At 38.3% G+C, this 22,298-nt stretch overlaps 2 protein-coding genes across 3 annotated transcripts; both read left to right on the plus strand.

Annotated features, from left to right (window-relative positions):
• asb18 (ankyrin repeat and SOCS box containing 18) lies at window positions 1-5,551 on the plus strand (the record flags this gene model as incomplete). The annotated part of the gene is made up of 5 exons (XM_079464211.1): window positions 1-277; window positions 3,021-3,288; window positions 3,397-3,910; window positions 4,849-4,962; window positions 5,366-5,551. The coding sequence occupies 5 exons, from the start codon at window positions 1-3 to the stop codon at window positions 5,549-5,551; spliced, it is 1,359 nt and encodes a 452-aa protein (XP_079320337.1).
• A 594-nt stretch (window positions 5,552-6,145) lies between these two features.
• Window positions 6,146-20,346, plus strand: fam124a (family with sequence similarity 124 member A). Of its 2 annotated transcripts, none has more exons than XM_079464215.1 (4): window positions 6,146-6,368; window positions 8,288-8,319; window positions 16,084-16,844; window positions 19,109-20,346. In XM_079464215.1, exons 1-4 carry the CDS (start codon window positions 6,316-6,318, stop codon window positions 19,940-19,942), a joined length of 1,680 nt encoding a protein of 559 aa, XP_079320341.1. In that variant the 5' UTR covers window positions 6,146-6,315; the 3' UTR covers window positions 19,943-20,346. The 2 variants fall into 2 exon arrangements, with proteins under 2 accessions (XP_079320341.1, XP_079320342.1); XM_079464216.1 differs by lacking the exon at window positions 6,146-6,368 and adding an exon at window positions 6,867-6,883.
• Window positions 20,347-22,298: the final 1,952 nt, after the last annotated feature.

A 22,298-nucleotide genomic window follows, 5' to 3' on the forward strand; every position in this document is an offset into this window, starting at 1 on the left:
ATGCTCTCCCAAGGCACTGTAACATTTGCGGTAAGTGGAAAGGCCACGTTCTTGACAGGGAGAAGGCGGTTGTCTTTAAACAGTGATCAGAGGGTTGGGAGAGACAGGTCCAAGGGCTATAAACAACCAGGGATGGACTTCTTATGTCCTCCTGTTCTTCATGACCTGCTAACACATTACTGGAGGGAAATGCAAGATGGATCTTCAGATGCACATGATCTGAACAAAGTGCTAGTGTTTCAGAGTGATGAACTGTTGTGGACAACTCAACAAAAAGGTGAGATATGATGAATTGGTCAGAGACACAAAAATTAGCATTTAATGTTTGTTCGGGTGGAAAAAGAGTGAGTGTTGGTGTATTTGAGACTGCATGTGTTTAGCATCAGTGCTTTTGTCTGAAAATAAATCTTTATGCACATTATATAAAATAATCCAACACCAAAACATAACTACGTGACTAACAATAACTACATTAAAACAACAGTCATAATCCTGGATTCCCTCAGTGGACAGCATGTCTGCTCGCAAACACTCCTCGCATTCCACGCAGACCTTTTTGTAAAGCTAGACATGAGACTTGCTGACATATTTGAACTGTTCGTGCAAGGATAACAAAGCTCGACTTTTCCAAAATAGCCTAAACATCGCTTAGAAAGCTCTTAACTCATTGTGCTTTATACCGTCTGTGGGTGATACAGAATTTCTAGGAGAGGAATTTGTATCGAGTTGGCATAGGATTTCTAAAGGATTATGATAATCTTCTGCACAAATGAATGCCATGCACAGATCAATACACAGCAGTCTTGATTCGAGGCACTGTTTTGCTCTGTCTCCATGCAACGCTGAATCCTGCAACCCATTCTGCAGGTTCCATTAAATATTTTTCTTGTGCTCGGAATGCCAAAATGATTTTATGCGAAAAGAGGTTACACGATTGCACTTAAAATCTCAGCCTCTACTATTATTCTAAGATGTTATGCTGCAGGAACTTTATGGCATCCGTGGAGGTGTATAGCTGGAAAAAAAGATCTGCATGTTTTAGATGTTTCTGCAGAGACAGGTCTATTGTTCATATAAAACATGGATGTTGGCAGCTCAAAGGATTTAGACTCTATCTCATACAACTCCAGCTAAATATGGAGCCTTTAAGCTATGAGCAACTGATAGAGAACAATGGCTTACTAAAAATAGTGGCAAAATAGTGCTTGAAGTCATAGGAAAAACATGACCGGAGCTATATAAATCAAGTCTTTGAAAGTGTAAGTCATTTGAAAACGTAGCAGGAGATGCTGAGAACTATGCGCTTTGAGAACCTCTGCTCCACCGTGCAGTTGAATGGATGGCAGGCTCTGCTGGATGATAACAGCGAGGCAGGGCAGGACTATTGGGAAAGAGCTCATTCACGGTCCTTACGGCTGTACAGAGCCGTAGTGAAGGGGGACACCAGAGGGCTTCGCAACCTCCTTAAAAGGAATTACATTGATGTTGATGTATTGTACAATGTGAGCAGGGAGGAACTGCAGTGGCAAACTCATCCAGATACCACATTTGGACCTTCAGGTAAAACAAGTCATGGGTAGGAACCTTGGAGGTTTATTGGAAATCTAGTAATATCTTTGCACTCTGATGATATTTTTGCACATCATTTATTAAATGTCATTGATATGACACAACTAATGTAATTTATGTAATTTACTAGAACAAAGATCTCCAGGTAAAAATGAAGATGGGTTTAATTTTCCAAGGCTTTAAGATTGCCTCACTAAAGGCGTTACTTCACAGGATTTTTCTATATATATTTTTTTACATATTTTTCCAGTATAGACCTGTTATTTTATCGAATTTTCACAGGAAAAGGTGTAGAATATTTCTTATTTAAAACATTACGTAATAAAGAAGTTTTGATTTTTTTATTATTTAGTTTTATTAATAATTTAAATTAACTTTTATTTACAGAATATGGTTTAACAAAAGTTATTTGTTAATTTTTTATGTTGCTATATAAGATTAATACATTTTTATTTGAGTTCTATTTGAGTTTTTGTTTATTTTATAATTAGTGCTTTAAACTTATTTCAGTTAATTCTTACAGGCAACATACCTTTTTTTCATTTAGTGTAAGTTTTTACAATAAACAGAAAAATCTGAAACGTTTTCAAAATATTTTTTTTGTAAACTAAAATAACCTTGCTTGGATTTTCTTACTACTCTGTACATATAAAAAACATTTGGGATGCAAAAGGCCCACGCATTTGCAATATAAGCTAAATTTGGTATGGGAACGCCTGGGCAAATGTTTTGCGCTATAACAAAACTTAAGCAACAATGTATTTTTTAAATGTATGACCTCATTTCGCACACCATTTTATCAATAAAAGGAAACTGGACTGAAACACCCAGGAGAAAGCATATTTCGCCAACATTTTTGGCCCACATTTGCTTTGCCGATAAAAAAACATCACAAAAACTGGATGGAAACATGGCTAATTTAAAATTAATTAACTGTGTGTGGCCTAGTGGTTAGAGAGTCGGATTCATAGCCAGAAGGTCACTGGTTTGATTCTCAGTGCCAGCAGGTAGAAACTGATGAGGCCTTGAGCAAGGCACCGTTTGCAGTGATGCCCACTGCTCTGTGGGTGTTGAGTTCAGGGTTTGCTGTACTACTCACTGGATGAGTTAAATGCAGAGGTCATATTTCGGTTATGGGTACCTGACAAATAGGGCACTTTCACATACTTAATGTCGTTCTTTAAAGCAAACTGTTAAAATTTTTATTAATTATTGTTTAATTGTTTAATTATTTTCATTGTTATCACTTTTCAGGTTTAATTGTATAGAGACTAAAAGTAGCAATTGTTTCTGCCACAACATGTCGGTCTAGAAGAATTAATTCATTTGTTTCTTAAATAGTGAACTTTAAGCTCATTTTTAAACTCCTCTTCGTAACATCATCTCCTATTGACATGGTTTATTCAACATATCAAAGCTTATACATCATATTAAAATGTTGCCCATTTCAGGTCTTTGGTCTTTGGAATATAAAAGAGAACTGACAAGTCCACTGTGCATTGCTGCTGCACAAGGTTTTAATGAATGCCTGCAGTATTTACTGGAACATGGCGCACACCCCAACCTTATCGCTGGAGGAAAAGCTGCACTTCATGAGGCCTGTGCAAACGCCAACATAGAATGTGTGGAGCTTCTGCTGGAACATGGAGCAAACGCCAACCAGACCACAGAGGACGGACTGACTCCATTACATCTCTGCAGGACACCACAATCACTACGGTACATAACAGCTTAAAACGAAACAATATTGCATTCTTATAATTCTAAATGCATGAAGAATACAAATATAAACTTTACATTAAAAAAATTAGATTTTTTTTATTGTAGTTGTGCAAAAGCCTTGGTGAGATATGGTGCCACTGTGAACTTATCCAGTGAGGATGATGACGAAACACCATTGCATGTGGCAGCCAAGCATGGGCTGTTCCACCACGCACAGCTTTACCTGCGGTCCGGAGCCTGTGTGAATCATGTCAGCTCCTCTGGTGAAACACCACTAGGGGTCCTTTGTGGGGTGACTCAAGAAAAGACAGACGACAGCCAAGATGACAATTACCTTGAGCTCTGCCATCTCCTCCTGGATTATGGCGCTAACGTTAACTTGGCTGATAAAGAACGGCGCAGTCCTCTACACAAGGCGGCCCGTAACGTTCAGCATAAGATTGTGGAGCTGCTATTGGACCATGAGGCTGATGTTAATGCTATTGACTATAATGGGTGTTCACCGTTATCTTGTGTGCTTCAGAGCTCTGTGGTTCGACAAGAGTGGCATCCTCACATAGCTGTTCAGACCTTGTTAAATCACGGCTCGATTAAAGTATGGCCACAGGCACTGCTGAAGGTAATCACTAATAGCACTGCAATAGGACCAGGGCTTAAAACTGATGTTTCAATACAGCGCATTACACAATCCTCTTGTCGTATTCATTAAACATACGATAAACCAAAGTCTCAGAAAAACAGATACAGATAATGTCGATTAATGCTATATTCTACTAATTTGTCGGATATTTATTGTGCATCTCCCATTGATGACTTCAAGTGAATGTTGCTGCATTTAAATAAAGTTTATTTAAGTTTACTTTAGGTAGTAAGCGTACTAATTCTAATGCACTAGTAGTAGACTTAGTAGTGTACTATCTGATTAAAATTTTAGACTAAATTGCCACACTTTTTACATTATAAAAGCATACTTTAAATATAGCATTGAGTACACAATTAGTTCACTATACTGTTCATTACATTGTTTTTGTACACCATTTATTTCAAGTAACTGTACAGGTATATTTATGGTGTACTAGTTCAATATGTAGCACATTTTTGGTTCATAAAAGTACACTTTGAATTATACGTTCTTTAGATTACTTTCTAAAGTAATCATATGTTTTCTTTACGTAAACCTTATGCTTGCAGTTTTCTAATTTAAATTTTATTATATGAATATTGCTACCAAATAAAGATATAATAAGTATACTACTGAGAAGATCTGGAAAATATCTGCAATACATCTCAGAGTACATCTATAAGACGGATTTAAGATGTTTAGGATTTAGAGTCAATTTAAAACTGCTCTTTCTAAGATGTTTAGCAGATGTTTTTCAGATCTCCAGATCTTTAGCAGACACCTTACAGACATACGTGTGCCTACGTAGCTGGGAAACTATAGTTTCTTATTTTTAGAATAAGATGTATACTAATAGCACATACTCTTGTTGTAAGAGTTGTTCTTTTGTGAAATCAGTGACTGTTGATAAAGGTACCGTCCATCTTTTCTTTTAGGTATTATCAGCATGTGCAGAAGCACCCAAAACTGTGGAAATCCTTTTCAACTCATACACACTTGTTCCTGTGACCTCCAAATGGGTTGAAGCCATACCTGAGGATATTTTTCTTGTAAGTGTTTCAAGATTTTATCTTTGTGTTTACAAATAGAGTAAAAACATTGAATGTTGTGGTTTTGCATGGCTAAGTCCTTGGTCAACATATTTATAAACGTCACTCTTGGCTCTTAAACAACAATTCTGTCAACTATAAATATGAATACAGTTCCCGCACGCTAAATGTAATTCTTACATCATAACAACACCAGACCCTAATATCTCAATAGTTGCCGGGAATGTTGTCCTAGGAGCATGCAGAACAAAATCAGGTTCACCTAGCTCATCTCTAAATGTGCATTAAACAGGGCGAATTTCTTATAGGATAAGCAAATCAACATGACGTTGAGTCAATGCCTCAATGTTGGCTTTATTGTTGTCACATGCAAAATGATACAATAATGCATACTTTTATTCAGCTTCACAGACCCTTTTATGAGTCTCTTTTTGCACTGGAGTACAAACCTCGTTGTTTACAGCATCTGTGTCGGTCTGCATTGAGAAAACACTATGGGAAGCACTGCTACTCATTCATCCCAAGACTCCCCGTCCCGACCCCTCTACAACAGTATCTCCTTCTGGAACCCGAAGGCTATATTGACTAAAGTCAAGCATTGTTTTTGAGAGTATCGATTTTGACTTGTGACAAATGTCTTTTATTTTACTTTCTTTTATTTGCGTTTTCACTTATTTGCATATCTTATTTTTATACATTTCCTATTTTAGTGTAAACACAGATTTTAGTGTATATAGGCTCACATGACGGATTTATGATGATATGTTGCATTTTTTAAGTTGAGTCTTGTAAATACACCACATGACTGATTTGTTAAACAAATTAAGTTGTTTCATATTTCATTGCAAAATAGTTTTGTTCCCTTGAATAAAATAAAATGTAATTAAATATGATCATTCTGTTACAAGTGTGCATGTTTTCATGGTTACATTTGTGTCTAAGATAGATTGTGTTTTAATATCCGTGGTAAATAATAGTTATTCAGCAAACAAGGGAAATGCGCCAAACACCTCAGGTCTCTCCTTTTTTTTTATTTGACCTTTTTTACATGTCCACAACCCACAGGTCTGAGTTCGAGTTTCGTCTCATGTGCGCACACGCACTCCGCGTTTTAACAGCGCTGAGCCACCTGGGAGCGGTAAATGCACCACTATTGAGCTGAATGGACTGTGGTGACGCACACGCTTTGACGAACCAGATCATCACACAGACAGACAGTCACTAGCTGTGCATAACCCTTATCCTTTCTCGGCTTTAAATGGCTCGTTTACATTTATTTGTGGAAGCGCACGAAGGCGAAGAGAGCAGAGGAACGACTTCAAGTATGTGAAGTTGCAGTCACTTTGGCCAGAGATGGAAAATTCAGCGGAAGACGAGTGCGCTGATTCCGGAGCGGAGACCGGAGGGTAAGTGATAACAAGCGCACTGTTTGCAAAGAAAATGAAATGGGCAAGTGAATGAACGAATGAATAAACATTGTAGCTTTGAGCTCTACATTATATAGGCTATATGTTAGACACCAATAAGACACAACGCGCTTGTAAGAAGTCAAGATTTGGTCTTGTCCATGATATTATTAAAAACATTAATATTAGTCACAGTAATACAAAAATAACAGTTTACTTGCTTTTAGCCGGTGTATCGTATAATCAACTGTTGCTTGGCATTATTATCACCCAATACGTTTGGCGCAGAGATTTAGCTACTACTTAAAGTGTTCGTCGCTGAAAAAGCCAATGGGTTTCTTATTTAAACACTTGGCCATGGGTCTCAGACCACAATAGTGACATAAGTAGCCAATTGAATCATCTAGTTGACCTGTTTTTCCTATACAACTATTTTACAAACACGTGATATCAACAATCATTCTGTGCTTTCAGCTGTGGGAAATAAGAAAATATGCATCCTGGGTTGTTTTTAGGTATGTTATAATCTTAGTGGACGGTGTTTTAGTTCAATGTAGGTGTGTTTGTGTTTAGCAGGACAGTAGACAGTAAGTAGAGATGGCACATCTATCCCCCTTTCTGCAGAACATGTGCATTTGTCTCTGCTATTTAATTCACAAATCCACGCGTCCCATCTGACACAGGAATCGGGATTTGGAAGAAAATTGCCTTAAGACACCTCAAGAGATTCCTGGTTTGTCAATTAGCTGATACTTTTATCCAAAGCCACTTACAGCACACTTATTACAGGAGCAACCTGGAGTTTAAGCTCTTTGGTCACAGCTCAACACTTGTGGGATTTGAACCTTTTGGTAAGACGCCTATAAATGTAACCAATAGGTTACACAGTGTTAGAAGCATAACTCTTAATGAACAAACTGATCGCAGCAAGTTATAGTGACAGTATTTTAGTAATCCATGTGACCCATGTGCCTTTTTGGAAAATTTGACGGTCTAAGTCTAACATAATATATGAATGAGTGGACCATGACGGTTTTACTAAAACAATTGGAACCTGTGAGCTATTCAGATATACTGTAGTGAGTGCCTGGTGACCGATGTGAACATTACCTGAGAGGTGTTAAAACTGGACAAGCCGATAAGAGGAGTGTTCTCTGTATAGTCTTGTCATACTGAGGTTGAAACCACATACCGTACCAAAGGAGAATCAACATGCTGAAAATTCAGCACTTCAACCACTAAAATGAGATCATTTGGCTCTGCAGCACCCATCTGTGCAGTATTAGCAAATGTGAAACATATTTTGTTCATTATAATAACATCATTGGCATCATACTTGTATTGCTGGGCAGGATTATAAAGAATGTTTAATCATATACTATGCAAAGTGTGCACTCATTATTCCAAGTTTAGACGATAGTATGTGCCATATTTCCAGTACAGACTGTAGTATAACGGTTACATTAAAGCATTTTAAATGATTATGGTATGTTGTAATATTATGTTGCCAGTACAACAGAAAAGAGAGATACAAAAATGGAAGAGAGCGATTACAGAAAAAAAAACATGTACAGTACTATGGAAAGATTTACCAGGCCATTTTCTCGCATGACTCGTGTACTATACATAAGATGAAAAGATAGTTATGGTTATTTTGGATTTGTCCTATTCTTTTGTTTGGCATCCTTTGAGCCGAAAGACTATAATGATTGTTAAAGACACAATCTTTGATTATAACCTGCATGTGTGTAACTGAGAGAGGCACTTACACACAAACACCCACTCTATACCATGACACCCAGGATTGTTTATCCAGATGTAGGACTTTCCTTTGAAACCTTGGGATCCTGAAGCACTAAATCACTCTAACAGTCTCTCTGTTTCTCTCTGTCCTTCTCTGTCATTCACTGTTTTCTCAGGTCTGACTACAGTCTTATGTCATCAACAAGCAGTGAGTAGATGTCATTTGTATATTTCTCTTTTAAACAGTTTATACAATGGATTAACACACAGAAACACATACAAATGCCTTAGAATCTTGGGAGACAAAATCGGTGTATCTGAGTGATACACTCACAGTATATGATACAAACAAATCTTTTGTAATGTTTTGTTTACAAAATGCACAGTTCTTTCTGGCATGAGACAAAAATGTTCCGTTAATAATGCCATTGTATCAGACAAATGTATAAAAAGTCAGCACTCCAAAGCTCCAGATCTTTAAAAATAGTTGATGAGAGTTTATGTTCTAAACATTACACATTTTGTGAAAGTCTATCAAATTATATTTTTGTAGCGTTGGTGAGCTGACTTTGCATACATTATTCTGATAAGATTTCATTTTTAATTTAATTGAGCAAAATAAGAGGCAAACACTGTTTTAACTAAAAATACTTTTATGCATTTTATGGCTGGAGTAGGCCTACACTACAAGAAACTAGACACTTGCAGACTTTTTGAAAGTTGCAGATAAAAACACACTAACTGATCAAATCTGCAGACTGGCACAGACTTTCTGAAACAAGCCCAGACTGACTAGGCAATTTCTGAGCAAAAGTCTTGCAGTGTATTTTGTCCATTAGCTGATGTGACAGTGGTGTTTTGGGGTCCTGAAAAAAAATTACAACCTACAAAAACTACAAAAACACAAATTTTGTAAAAACAGTGACGTCATGCACATGCACATTACATATTCTTTTTTGTGACAACTGCTGGCTTGGCATGCACAGTACACGTTAGTACAAAAATGTGATACATTTTCGCGCTGGGATTGTTTTGACAATGTCATCTGTAGGTAAAATGTTTTAAAAATGCACTTTTTTCCGTTTAAGTACATTACAGTCATGTAAATAACCTTAATTTTGTCCACGAGCAAAAGTGAGCAATAACAGGAATGTAACAGAGATAAAGTAGTATTGGTCATGTGATCTCAACATGTTGACCCTCAGAGTACCATTTTATTTATAAAACATAGAAACGTGATTCATTAATGGAAAGACGACTGAATGTACCATTAAACATGAACATCGTCAGACAAGAACATTGTCCCTCAGACGAAGAGGGCCAGCTAAGGTTCTGTATATATTATAGTCTACTTACTAGGCCCAGGGGATGAGGGCCTTAGCTTGGGACTCATAAATTTAAGGCTAGCCTTGACTTTAAAAAACTAATCAAATGTTATTTCTAATAGATTCTAAGTGGAAGATTTTTGTCTCACTTAAATCAAATGCTTATTTGTTGCCATGATTTCGAGATAAGGTTGTTCTAAAAATCCCTACTTGAAGAGCTTTGAGAGTTCTGACACCTCTGCTTGTTCGATCGAGTGTGTTTGACCTTTTCTCATAGGCCCAGTCTGTTTCCCTATGGAGGGATTAATGTCCAATATTAGCCCATTAATCTGGGCAGCAGGAAACAGTCCTCCCAGTGACTGCACAGGAAACACTTTCTCACTTGCGCACACTCACCTATTCACATACAAACAAGAGCCCATCAAGGACACCACCTAATAGACTGTGTATAATTTACTGAAGAAAGGAGAAAAGTGGTTCGATATGGACTTAGAGGCAGAAATGAAGAAAACAGAATTGTCCACTGAAAAGGGAGAAAAGTGGGCGAGAAATGTTTCAACCTTGTTTTAACCATTTCAACAGATATAGACTGATTTCACGCCTCTGCCATGTTGAAATCGAAAGCGAGGCAGAGTTGGGAAGAAAACCGGACAGACAGATAGATTGCAATGGTTTGGACAACCAACCTGGAGTTATTAAAACGATTTATGATCTTAAATGTTACAATAAAAGCATAGGATGCATGTCACACAAGCTGTTTTACTTGACCACTTAAGCTGTACCATCACATGACTGTTTAAACTGCCATAAACGGGATTCATTTTCTATTTCAACATGGCAGCGGAGGGAAAACAGTTTATTAAGATTGAATTTAAAATTACTGTAATTTTATGGGCAATTTATGACATTGTATGTGTTTAATGATGTTTATATGGCTTTGGGTGGTGAATGCATTCTGACTTGTTTACACTGTTAAACGTGCTGGCTTCTCATGCTTGACATGGTCAACTTCTCAATAATCAAGTAACAAGTGAAATTCTGTTACTTAACAAATTTTCTTAGCCCTGTATTGGACAGTTGCCCCGGAAAAAGCACCCTCACGCGTGCAGACAGAGATTGCCCATTAATGGGCTGTGTTCGCAAAGCTTAAACGTGTTAGTTCACTGCATTTTGGTGAGGAAAGCTATACAAACTGTGGATATAACGCTTATAACGATTTGCAGATTGTTTGAAACTGATAGATCAAGCAGTCCTGGCGCTTAAAGGTCATGCATAAACCGCATGCCGCAAGTGAAACTGAGTCAAATGTTTGTGTTTTGTTGGCAATCGGCGCGTACGTGCATAAGGTAAACAACACGAACTAATAATAATGCGATGATGGATTGTGTGCTTGTTCAGGAGGTCGACTGTTTTCGGAAATAATCATACAGCTATATCTGTCTTTTATAAATGTGATCAAACTAAAGACTCTTCGATGATACGAAGTATGTTAGGTACTACAGCTATAGGTGAGATTGTCTGAAACTGTGTGTATTACATCTGCTTAAAGTCACGTTTTTAAAATCTGTAAGTATTATATGCATAGCTTGCTGTCCATGATGGAAGTGAGGCCCAAATGTGAACATCTAAATTAGGCCTTAACTGGGATCAAGATGTGTTTTGGTCAATCGGATCACGAGTGGACAAAAGAGATACATACCTGTTTACACCCTTTTAAGCCATCTCTTTTCGTCCACTTTTGACCACTTCTGTCCTATTTGGACTAAATAAATACATGCAATGTGCTTGTGAGTATGTGTTATATATCTGGAATGGAGGGAAAACATTGTGCTTGATACTTTTTTTCGTCTTTATTCCAAACTTTCAGGAGTTTAGCCGGCAAAGTTTATATCTTGTCTGGCTAACACGCGTTTCAGAATGTTTACGCATTACGTCTGTATGTGGAGAGTAGGTGGTCTCTTGTGACTGTTCGAACACATTCAACCACATGAGCGTCTAGACCAGAAACACAATCCGGTCAAATTAGTTTCCGATTACCTCTGTAAGAGAACAAGCTCAAAACGTATCACACCCCATTTTCGCCTGTATTTTGCGTCGTCCACTTGTGATCTGATCGACCAAAACGCATCTTTATGCCGGGGGTAAACAAGCCCTTAATGAAGACCATAATGTAAACAAATAAAAGAAGTGACCATTGATTTATAGTTGTGATGTGAGCAGTTACATACAGAATATAATTTTGCACTGTGATGCAGGATTAGATGAAGATCTCCCTCCAGAACATTTTAGGTTATCAATGTCTCATATTTTCTTCTGCAAACTGTCATCCTGTCCAACCACGAGAGAAAAGCAGAGAGTTTCTTACTGATTTATGCACAGAATAACACTGACTATTCCATTGTCTCATTCGTCTCTGCATGAGAAGGGGAAATGATTTTCTCTCCCGTTCTCTCTCTCTCTCTCTACCACATTTCCTGTTTCTGCATTGTCTCATTTTTAACAATATGACAGATTTTTGCTTATAATTCTGCCATGAATAACAAATTACTTTTTTATAAATCATGTCCTTAATTCTCCACTGCTGCACATCTATTGTGAGCCTTTATTCTTAATCTAATTTTATCAGATTTTCCTAATGTCCTTGAGCATTTTCCTCTCTATAGAGTTCATTGGGGATAATAAAAAGAGTTCTAAACAAAACCAGAATAAAACCTGCAATCTTAATTTGGAGTAATGAAATTATTGGTGTCAAGAATTAGTTTAAATATCTTTAGATGCAGAAGAGCATCTTCTAGTTTAAGAAACCACCACACAAATGACACCAGATTGAGGGTTATTTTTTAGGGACAGTTAAGCTGATTCTTATTTAACGCTGTTGCTTAAATCCATCCCAGTCCAGCAGATTACATTCCACTACAGATTCAACTGAGATTAGAGATGGGTAAAAGCGTTCAAGGCTTCTTGAATGGCAGCCAGATACAGTTTAGCAGAGCTGTGACTGCCAAACAGGAAAGAAAGCCCACTAAAAACACACAATGAGAAGTTCTCTGTCATGTGTTTGCACATTTCCTATTGAAATCGGAAGTTTGGGCTGAGCCTGTCACTCGGTTCACTTCTTACTTTTTAAACAGCCAATATACTGTACTGTATGTCATAGCCAATTACCTCCATTCTGGTCAGTGGAGGGGAGAATTTGATTGAACAAAACCTTTGCCAAATAATGAAACTATATACAGCCGCAGAAAAAAAATAAGAGACCATTGCAAATGTTCATTTAATCAGCATTTCAGGAGTTCACCTATGCAGATAATAATGCAGGTTAAAAGGTATTAGCCCGAACCTAGAGCCCTTCCCATGTTGTCCTGCGGGAGAAAACAGGCTTGTGGTGAGGAGCCGGGGTAGCTTGAAGACTGTACCAGCCGGGTGTATTATCTGCTTGTCCTCCCAAACTTTATTAAACATCATTTCTAACATCATTCCAGTCGAATGTCAACAAAATCAAACCTCTGGAGTGACAAAGTCATCCAACAGCAATGTGAAAGACTGACAGCATGACAAGAATCAAAAAATAATTTGGGAACTTTTCCTACATAGATGTAGAAGTATTGTACTGCTTAAAAGTGAATAAGAACTTTCTTAATAATTCTGTTACTTTCACCTATTTCTCCGGTTTTCACTTCTGCAAATAGAAACAATATTTTGTATTTAAAATTTGGTAGAAATATAAAAATTATTTTACCTAAACACAGGCAGTACCTATAATAAGTAAATTCAGAAAAACTGAAAATGGTCTTTGAAATAGTCTCTTAATTTTTTCCAGGGCTATATATACAGTGGGTACGGAAAGTATTCAGACCCCCTTAAATTTCTCACTCTGTTATATTGCAGCCATTTGCTGAAATCATTCAAGTTCTTTTTTTTTCTTCATTAATGTACACACAGCACTCCATATTGACAGAAAAACTGAATTGTTGACATTTTTGCAGATTTATTAAAAAAGAAAAACTGAAATATCACATGGTCCTCCTTTGCTAAGTATTTAGTAGAAGCACCCCTTTGATTAATACAGCCATGAGTCTTTTTGGGAAAGCTGCAACAAGTTTTTTCACCTGGATTTGGGGATCCTCTACCATTCTAACTTGCAGATCCTCTCCAGTTCTGTCAGGTAGGATGGTAAACGTTGGTGGACGGCCCTTTTCAGGTCTTTCCAGAGATGCTCAATTGGGTTTAAGTCAGGGCCATTCAAGAACAGTCACAGAGTTGTTGTTAAGCCTTTATTTTAGCTGTGTGCTTAGGGTCATTGTCTTGTTGGAAGGTGAACCTTCGGCCCAGTCTGAGATCTTGAGCACTCTGGAGAAGGTTTTCGTCAAGGATATCGCTGTACTTGGCCGCATTTATCTTTCCCTCGATTACAACCAGTCGTCCTGTCCCTGCAGCTGAAAAACACCCCCACAGCATGATGCTGCCACCATCATGCTTCACTGTATTGGACAGGTGATGAGCAGTGCCTGGTTTTCACCACACATACCGCTTAGAATTAAGGCTAAAAAGTTCTATCTTGGTCTCATCAGACCAGAGAATCTTATTTCTCACCATCACTTGGAGTCCTTCAGGTGTTTTTTAGCAAACTCAATGCGGGCTTTCATGTGTCTTGCACTTAGGAGAGGCTTCCGTCGGGCCACTCTGCCATCAAGCCCCGACTGGTGGAGGGCTACAGTGATGGTTGACTTTCTATAGCCTCCCGACTGCATCTCTGGATCTCAGCCACAGTTATCTATGGGTTCTTCTTTATCTCTCTTCTCCTCCGATAGCTCAGTTTGGCCGGACGGTCAACTCTAGGAAGGGTTCTGGTCGTCCCAAACGTCTTCCATTTAAGGATTATGGAGGCCACTGTGGTCTTAGGAACCTTAAGTGCAGCAGAATTGATTTTGTAACCTTGGCCAGATCTGTGCCTTGACACAAATTTGTCTCTGAGCTCTTCAGGCAGTTCCTTTGACCTTAAATATATGAGTGTCACAGCAAAGGGTCTGAATACTTAGGATCATGTAATATTTCAGTTTTTCTTTTTTAATAAATCTGCAAAAATGTCAACAATTCTGTGTTTTTCTGTCAATATGGGGGGCTGTGTGTACATTAATGAGAAAAAAATGAACTTATGATTTCAGCAAATCGCTGCAGTATAACAAAGAGTGAAAAATGTAAGGGGGTCACTTTCCGTACCCACTTTAGATGAAATAGACTAAAATGATCTTATGTGGTTTAAACATATGCAAATGTTTTTTACACCATGTTGTGATAGTGTATGTATTTAGAAATTATCTAGAAATCATAAAGATCTAGAAATCATAAAATAGAGAATATTATGTGCTTTTAATTATGTTTTTTGATGCTTTGCCCAGTGGACATGCTACCTTGATGGATGAAAAGAAACCTTTATAGCACTCAGATATGCGTCAGTGGCACCTGCAAGAGTGCAGTGCAACTAGAGATGCGTGTTTACTTACGTGAGTGTGTTATTGTGTGTAAGTGTGTAAGAGCATAGCGTTCCCTTGGCCTCTGGAACCCCAACCTTAAAAAACAAACAAAGTGGGACGTGTCCCCTGAGTCACGAGTCTGGGGGGAACGGCAGAGCAAAAGGAAAGTGGCAGCTGTCCATGTGCTGGCCACTTTCTGTGTACTTTTTATTAATGCAGGTTCATTCACCCTTTGACAAAGATTTCTGCTGTTGTTGCTGCTAGTATTTGGCATGCAGAGGGACTTTTTCATTGTAACTCCTCAGCCAGTTAAAAGGGTATATCAATAATGGGGTTGAAGGGGTTGTTTCATTATGGCATTTCTCTAAATTATAATGTCTATATTGTGTCCTCTGTAAAGGGATATTTCAACCCAGAATAAAGATGTTGTCATCATGCAGTTGAAAAGCTGTATGTAACTCATTCTTCACTCTTGGTACACAAAAGAAGATATTTAGAGAAATGGTGATTTTGAGGTTCATATACAATTGAAGTCAATGGGGTTGGATGGTCAACGTTTTTAAAATACCTATTTTTCTGCAAACGAAAGTAAGCCATACAGGTTTGGAATAACACAAAGGTCAGTAAATTATCAGTTTCATTTAAGGTGAACTGTCTGTTTAACATCTTGCAGCTACAAACTTGTTTCTTTGCTCCAGAAGATTATGGTTTGATTTCTTTATTTCGTTATAAAATTAAATCATAAAATCTGTTTATTAGCAAGTCTTTTTGTGTGTGTGTGCGTGTGTGTGCGTGTGTGTGCGTGCGCGTGCGTGTGCGTGTGTGTGTGTGTGTGTGCGCGTGTGTGTCTTCGCGTGTGTGTGTCTTTGTGTTTGTGTGTGTCTTCGCGTGTGTGTGTTCTCATAACTCTGTCTGGTCAAAAGTTCGGTAGAAAGGCAAACTTTATTCAGAAGTCCTACAGGGAGCCAAAGCTTTTCTCCAGGGTCACTAACCGTCTACTAATGCAACTAATGAGGCTGTTGTGTCCAGTATACAGCCCTGGATGAAAAGATTTCATTCAGTCTTGAAAGGGCACTCATCTTTTTATTTTCTGAAGTACTTTAATACATGATTTAGAATAATACAGCTGGATACCTGAATGGATCATTTTCTTTGCTTTATGTATTTCTTCAGGTGAAATGTCCATGGGGGACCTACAAGATCCTTTCCTCGTTTCCATCCATATCATCACTGACCCAGGTCAGTCCAAAACGCTCCAGAAAGCGGCTGATCAGGTCCTATCTTGGCTCCACCCTGATCTAACCCTCTTTAGGGTGTCTGAGCGTGCATCCGGTCTTTCTCGAAAGCCCAAAGTCCACCTGCAGTGCTCCAGCGAAACACAGTGTCAGCCAGCCCTTGCTGTCATCCTTTTTCTTCAAGAGGAGTATGGAGGTGAGGAGAGTCTTGAACGCCTCCACAGTCAATTGAGATGCCCACCGTGGAGATACCATCACACAGAGCGGGTGAACGGACGAGGGCTGTTACCCCTTTCGCCAGCCAGTCAGGACTTTGTTACACTGACACCAGGCACGCCACTATGGGCGCTTCGCCAGGTTCATTACGGGAAAGAGATTGTGCGCTTCACCGTCTACTGTCGTGACGAGACCTATACCGAACAGGTACGTCTGTATAGGCTGCTCTTGCGGCGGAGGCTGGCCCAGAAGAAAGACGATTTCTGCTTCTGTGTGGTCTATTCCAACCCTGAAACAGAAATCCAGCTGTCATTTAAGCGGATGCCTCGTGGCCAGAGCCCTGCCCCTACTGAAAATGCTGTGATGGAGATTCGAGTGAGGGACATCGGGGAACTCGTGCCACTGTTACCACGCCCCTGCACACCCATCAGTGACGTCCGCTGGCAAACAAACGATTATGACGGGAACAAAATATTGCTACAGGTGAGAGAGTAAAGGTCTTACTTTCATACTTCCAACTTTTTTTATATCTAAGATTTTGCTTTAAATATAGCCTTTTAAAAAATATACAGACATGGAAAAAATTAAGGAACCACTCCAGTTTTGTCTTTAATTTTCATTTCTGCATGTATTGTGTAAATTCCAGTCCATTGTCTGTTGAATTTTAACAGAAACAAACCTCAGAAATGACAAAGTCAACCAACAATAATGCATGAAAGTTGTGACAAATATATATACGTAGATTTTTTTAAACAATCATAAAATACATGTTAAACATGGACATTAATTTGTTCTCTTCGCAGTATTCAAGATCTGCAAACATTGCATTTCTTTGTTGTTTTGACCAGTGTGTCCCGTTTCAATTTTCTGCAAATAAATGCAAATAGAAAACCATTTTTATTTAGAATGGGCCAGTTGCTCAAGAGGGTCGGCAGACTAATTCCCCGTCATATAACACTATCGAGTCGTTTTGGCTTAACAAAGTACTCAGCAGTGTAAAGAGGATCTGTCAAATTGCTGATATCTTACTTTTACTTTTTATCTAAAAACACCCATATTTGCCGGCCAATAATTATGATACCATACAGTGTTATGCAACTGGAAATGAGTCTGCCGACCCTGGCGTTCCAAAAGCTCACCGCCTCCATCTTGTGCAATTCGCAAATTTGGGAGTAAGTTGGTCATAGTTAACAGAATGAAACAAAAGTGATAATTTTACTCAAACATGTAATGTACCTATAATTAGTAAATTCAGAAAATAAGAACTGAAATATCAAGATACGTCCACAGATCATTTTTTAGTTCTAAATCCTTTAGTCATTAATAGTTTTTAGAGATATGCATGCAGGTTGCAAAAACTGGAATTAACTTGAACGTGTTTGTGTTTAAGTGATCCTGCTCTCACTGTGAAGATAATCAAGCAAACCTGAAGAAAGACAAAATCACTAACATACAAACACATACAAATACAGGTCCATTCTGTCTGACCTGGATTAGCTGAGATCAAAGCAGGGTTTGGCTCCCTGTCACAACTACAGCCTCATTACTTAGCAACCCCTGCTGGTGCACAGTGAGGATTTCACACATAAAACACATTGGCCTGGTTTCACAGACAAGGCTTAGCTTAAGCCAGGACAAGACAAGACCTTAGTTTAATTAGGATATTTAAGGCACTTTTATAAAAATGCCTTTGAAAAATAACATTACTGGTTTGCATCTTGAGAAAAAACTATGACACTGACATATTTGCAGATATTTCAATTAAGACAGGTCAAATATTCATTTTAATCTTTCTACAGACAAACACTCATTTCTATTCATTCTTCTCATAATTTTCATCAGACCTCTGTTGATCGTTCTATGCCAAACAAAACCGTAGAGAATGACCAGAGACAGGGATTTGTGAAAAGGAAAATATTATTATTCCAAAAGGGAAGATACAGTCCATAAAAAAGGAATCGAATTGTGTGGGAAACATGAGAAAACCATGAATGGGGAGAACGTGGGAAATGTGTAAAACTGTGAGGAAAAAGCACAAAGACGAATGGATGGAAAAGCCAAAAAGCTGCAGTGGAAAATGATAGAGGGAGATTTAGAAGGATTGAGGGAATGTGCAGTGAGGTGTAAAGGAGGAAACAGTGGAACTTTGTCTCGCGGACACAAACACACACTCAATGATGCCTGCTTAAAAAGAAAATTTCCTCTTTAGTTCTCTCTCTCACGCACAGGTATACGGTTACTTTATCGAAGCTTCATTCCCACATTATGTTTTGTTTGGTAGTTGGAGGAACACGGCTGATTTTCCCAAGCTATTATTGTCAAATGTCAAATTTAATCTGACAGCTCATAGTACAACTATCCTCCACTGAGACTTTACAGTGTTTCTCACGTTTCTACACAACCGCAGGTCTGTGATATGTGAAAAGAGTTCAATAGATGGGTGTACTGATGAGTTTTTGAGCTGTGTTTTGTTCCGAAGAGAGTTACATTGTCTTATTTCATCCCACGGTTGTAACTACCGTGCTGATAATGTGTCTGTCACTGGATTTGTTTGGGATAAGCACAATGTTTTTATCAGATCCATGGATGTTACATTTTTTTGATAAAATCAATGTTTTTAAGAATTTAAGTTTTTAAAGGTATTTACATAAATGGGTCTACATAAATACTAAATACTGACTGCCTTTTTTAAATCTGTCTAATAACTGCAAATTACAGTCCATTTATTAACTTCATTGTTTTGTCAGGTCCAGGGTTTACCTTTCATCCGAAAACACACCATTGCAAAGTTCTCTCATATTCCTCCTGAGGATCCTTTATTTGATCCTCCACCTCCACCTGAGCCGGCCCCTCCACCTCCACCCTACGGACGCGGCCCCGCCTCTTACCGGAACAGGCGTTACCACCGTAACTCCTCGCGTTCACGGCCCCAGACCCTTCCTACACTGGATGCTTACAACTCCAAGACATCTCTGTGCGATCAGGAGATCCGCATGGAGCGGCTCCAGAGGGATGTGGAGCTGTTACGTGCTGGATGGACAGGTCAACGCACTCAGTCCTTATTTTCCCTGCCCACTGATGACTCCCGCTCCACAAGCGCCTCCCCTACAAGCTTACGACCCCGCTGCTTCTCCTCCATGAGTTCTCCAATCTTCCGTGTCAATGTTGACACACTAGTGGGGGCCGAAGAGACAGATGTGGACACGGGACAAACCATCAGTGGAAGCTCTGTGGACCTGTCGGTGGTGTCAGGTTATTCCCGCCCTCAATTTAGATCCCAGTTTAAGGCCTCGCCCCCTCGGCCCAAATCTGCTCCTCCATCAGATAGATGCTCTGAATTAAACAAACTGACCAATAATGTCTCCTCCTTTCCAACACAGACTCATGTGTTACCAAGAAAGCAAAGCGTCTCTTTGAAGTCTACGTCCTGTGTAGTACACAAGCCACAGCCGATGAATATAAACGTGTTACAAAAAGAGGCAGTGCAAGACAGAGGACGACACAACAGCAATGGCATTGCAACAGTAAATTATTGTATTCAAGAGGGTACAGTGGAAGATGAACAAGAGTTTTATATCTGACACACTTTATTAGCACTATAACGGGAAGGTGTTTCATATGTTTTGATGTTTCCACAGCAGATGTTTTCATTGATTCTATTTCAAAAGGTGTAGCATTTTTAATAGCAGCTAAATAATAAAAAAAAGCTTGGTTGTTCAATAGCAAATGTGTTTTATTAGCCAAAGGTTGTGTTTTAAACAAATACATTCATAATGAATGACCAAATAAAATGTATGTTATTTTATGTTATGTTGTGATTTTCTGTACTTGTTCATAATAGTTCAAAGTCAAATCATTGCTCTGATGTACCATGAAGAATAAAACTCTGCCACCCAGTGTCTGAATCTGGAACTGCTGCTCACTACACAGGCACGAATGTAAAAAGTTAATAAAAGTCTAAACTTTAAAAGAAAAATGTTCTGTTCAAACTGTCTGTTTCAGCTTCTTTGTATGAAGGGTCAGTAAACCACAATTCCTACGGCATTCTGAAACTTGTATAAAAGTAAATGTAATGAAAAAAGGAATTAATGAAAGTCTGGTTTTACAAAAAAGAAAGTAATTTTATTTATTTTCATAGTAATTGCAATCAGTCACTCCCCACAAGTTTAATAACAGTAAAGTATTTATTTGGGAAGTCATATATTTAGATTTTACAGTTGTTCCTTTCAATATATTTTAATATATATAAATCTTTAATCAACTAATAGTATACTATGCACCTATGAATATGTGTTACAATAACAAATATAAAAAATATACAATTATTCACAGAATATTCAAAATAACAACCTGATAATTAAATAACTTGGGTCTTTTTTATCATTACACCAAGTAAAATGATTTGTGGTGCGAGTATTCGTGGCACTTGTGTTTAAGGCGATGCTTACAGCATTAAATTGTTTAAATTCTTTTCAATACTGGTTCACTGTAGGTCAACCAGTATTTTCCTGCTAAACAGTCCACACATTCATGCTACAGACTGCTTATAAACACACAAGACAGATGTCTGTTCCATCCCTGTGAGTTTCCACACTCTCAATGGCAGTACCCCCACCCTATAACTAATCCCACAAGCGTACCTGGCACATCGCTACTGTGATACTGCCTCTCAGTGCTACCGCGCTCCAGCACTCAAACGGGATTCTGTTAATCCGGCGCAGCAACCACAGAACTACTAGGGCACTAGAGGTGAATGACAGAGAGCACTACATACTGTATATTTAGAGCCTATGTGAACAAACCTATTAAAGGCTGGATTACAGTACAGAACATCAGGAGTATACAGAAAATTCTAACAGACTAAAATACTTGCAGACTTGACTACAGAGACAGTAATCATCACACCATAAATGACTAAAGAAGATCACACATTGTCAAGTCATTTCAAAAACCCGATAATAGACAGCCCAATATTTTCATTTTTGGCAGCCTCATTAACCTTTAGCTTTCACTGTTTGAAAAAGAGCATAAGTCGAAATGACCACTGTTTTAATTGTTTTGTGAACTTTGACCTCAAGTGTGTGAAACTGGGACCTTGTCACTGTATGTCACACATAATCAGGCCACTCCCATTTTTGCATTCATTTGTAACCCCTTAAGGTACATTATGGAATATTTCATGACAATTCCAGACGTTTCAACGTTTATAAGTGTAAAAAACACCAAACCTTTATCTTACATTTTCTACATGTGACCGCTGAACAAACGTCTTCATTCAAAGTTTGCCTTCATTAAAAAAATGTTGTTCATTTTGGCAGCCCTTCCTGTGGGCGCATTGTCCTTGCTCAAGATACCGTGACTTTCCCATCATGTCTTTAAATATGGAGATTCCATAGATCGAAGACTGGAATACAAAAATGTCTCTTCTCCACTGAATGCTGCCAAGCTGGCTCTTAATTAACATGCCTTCTGATGGGCACAATCCAAATACCCAATGCTCACTTATCATTGTCCACTTGTAATTTACCATGGGAAAATATTTCTTCAGTCCGTATGATCATTTGGAAAATCTGAAGATTTCTTCTACTTTTCTTACAGCCATTAAAAATCTATTTCTTAAATGAATAGTGCAGCAAACAGCACTGTGTACACACAAAGCACATATTCAATGTCTAAAGGTTATATGCTGTTAATCTATTTAACGTGTTAGTGAAGAACGAATGATGTTTAAATAAACAAATCTTGACATGCATAATATGAGAACATCTATAAAGGAAATCACGCTCACATTTAATTGCGTCTCATTCAGAAATGCTGATTCTTCAAGTCTGAGCCGCATTCCTGTGTGATAGTTGGGATGGCATTTCAACGGCACATCAAAAGAACAATATGCCCCTGTAATGATGCGACTTCCTCTCAGTGTTATGTGTGTGTGCT

This window comes from Barbatula barbatula (genome assembly GCF_947034865.1).
Source record: "Barbatula barbatula genome assembly, chromosome: 9".
In the NCBI taxonomy this organism is placed as follows: domain Eukaryota; kingdom Metazoa; phylum Chordata; class Actinopteri; order Cypriniformes; family Nemacheilidae; genus Barbatula; species Barbatula barbatula.

Coding starts and splice junctions, on each gene's coding strand:
- fam124a (XM_079464215.1), top strand. CDS start 6,316: ATGGAAAATTCAGCGGAAGACGAGTGCGCTGATTCCGGAGCGGAGACC. Junction 6,369..8,287: donor TCCGGAGCGGAGACCGGAGG/GTAAGTGATAAC, acceptor CTGTTTTCTCAG/GTCTGACTACAGTCTTATGT. Junction 16,845..19,108: donor GGAACAAAATATTGCTACAG/GTGAGAGAGTAA, acceptor TTGTTTTGTCAG/GTCCAGGGTTTACCTTTCAT.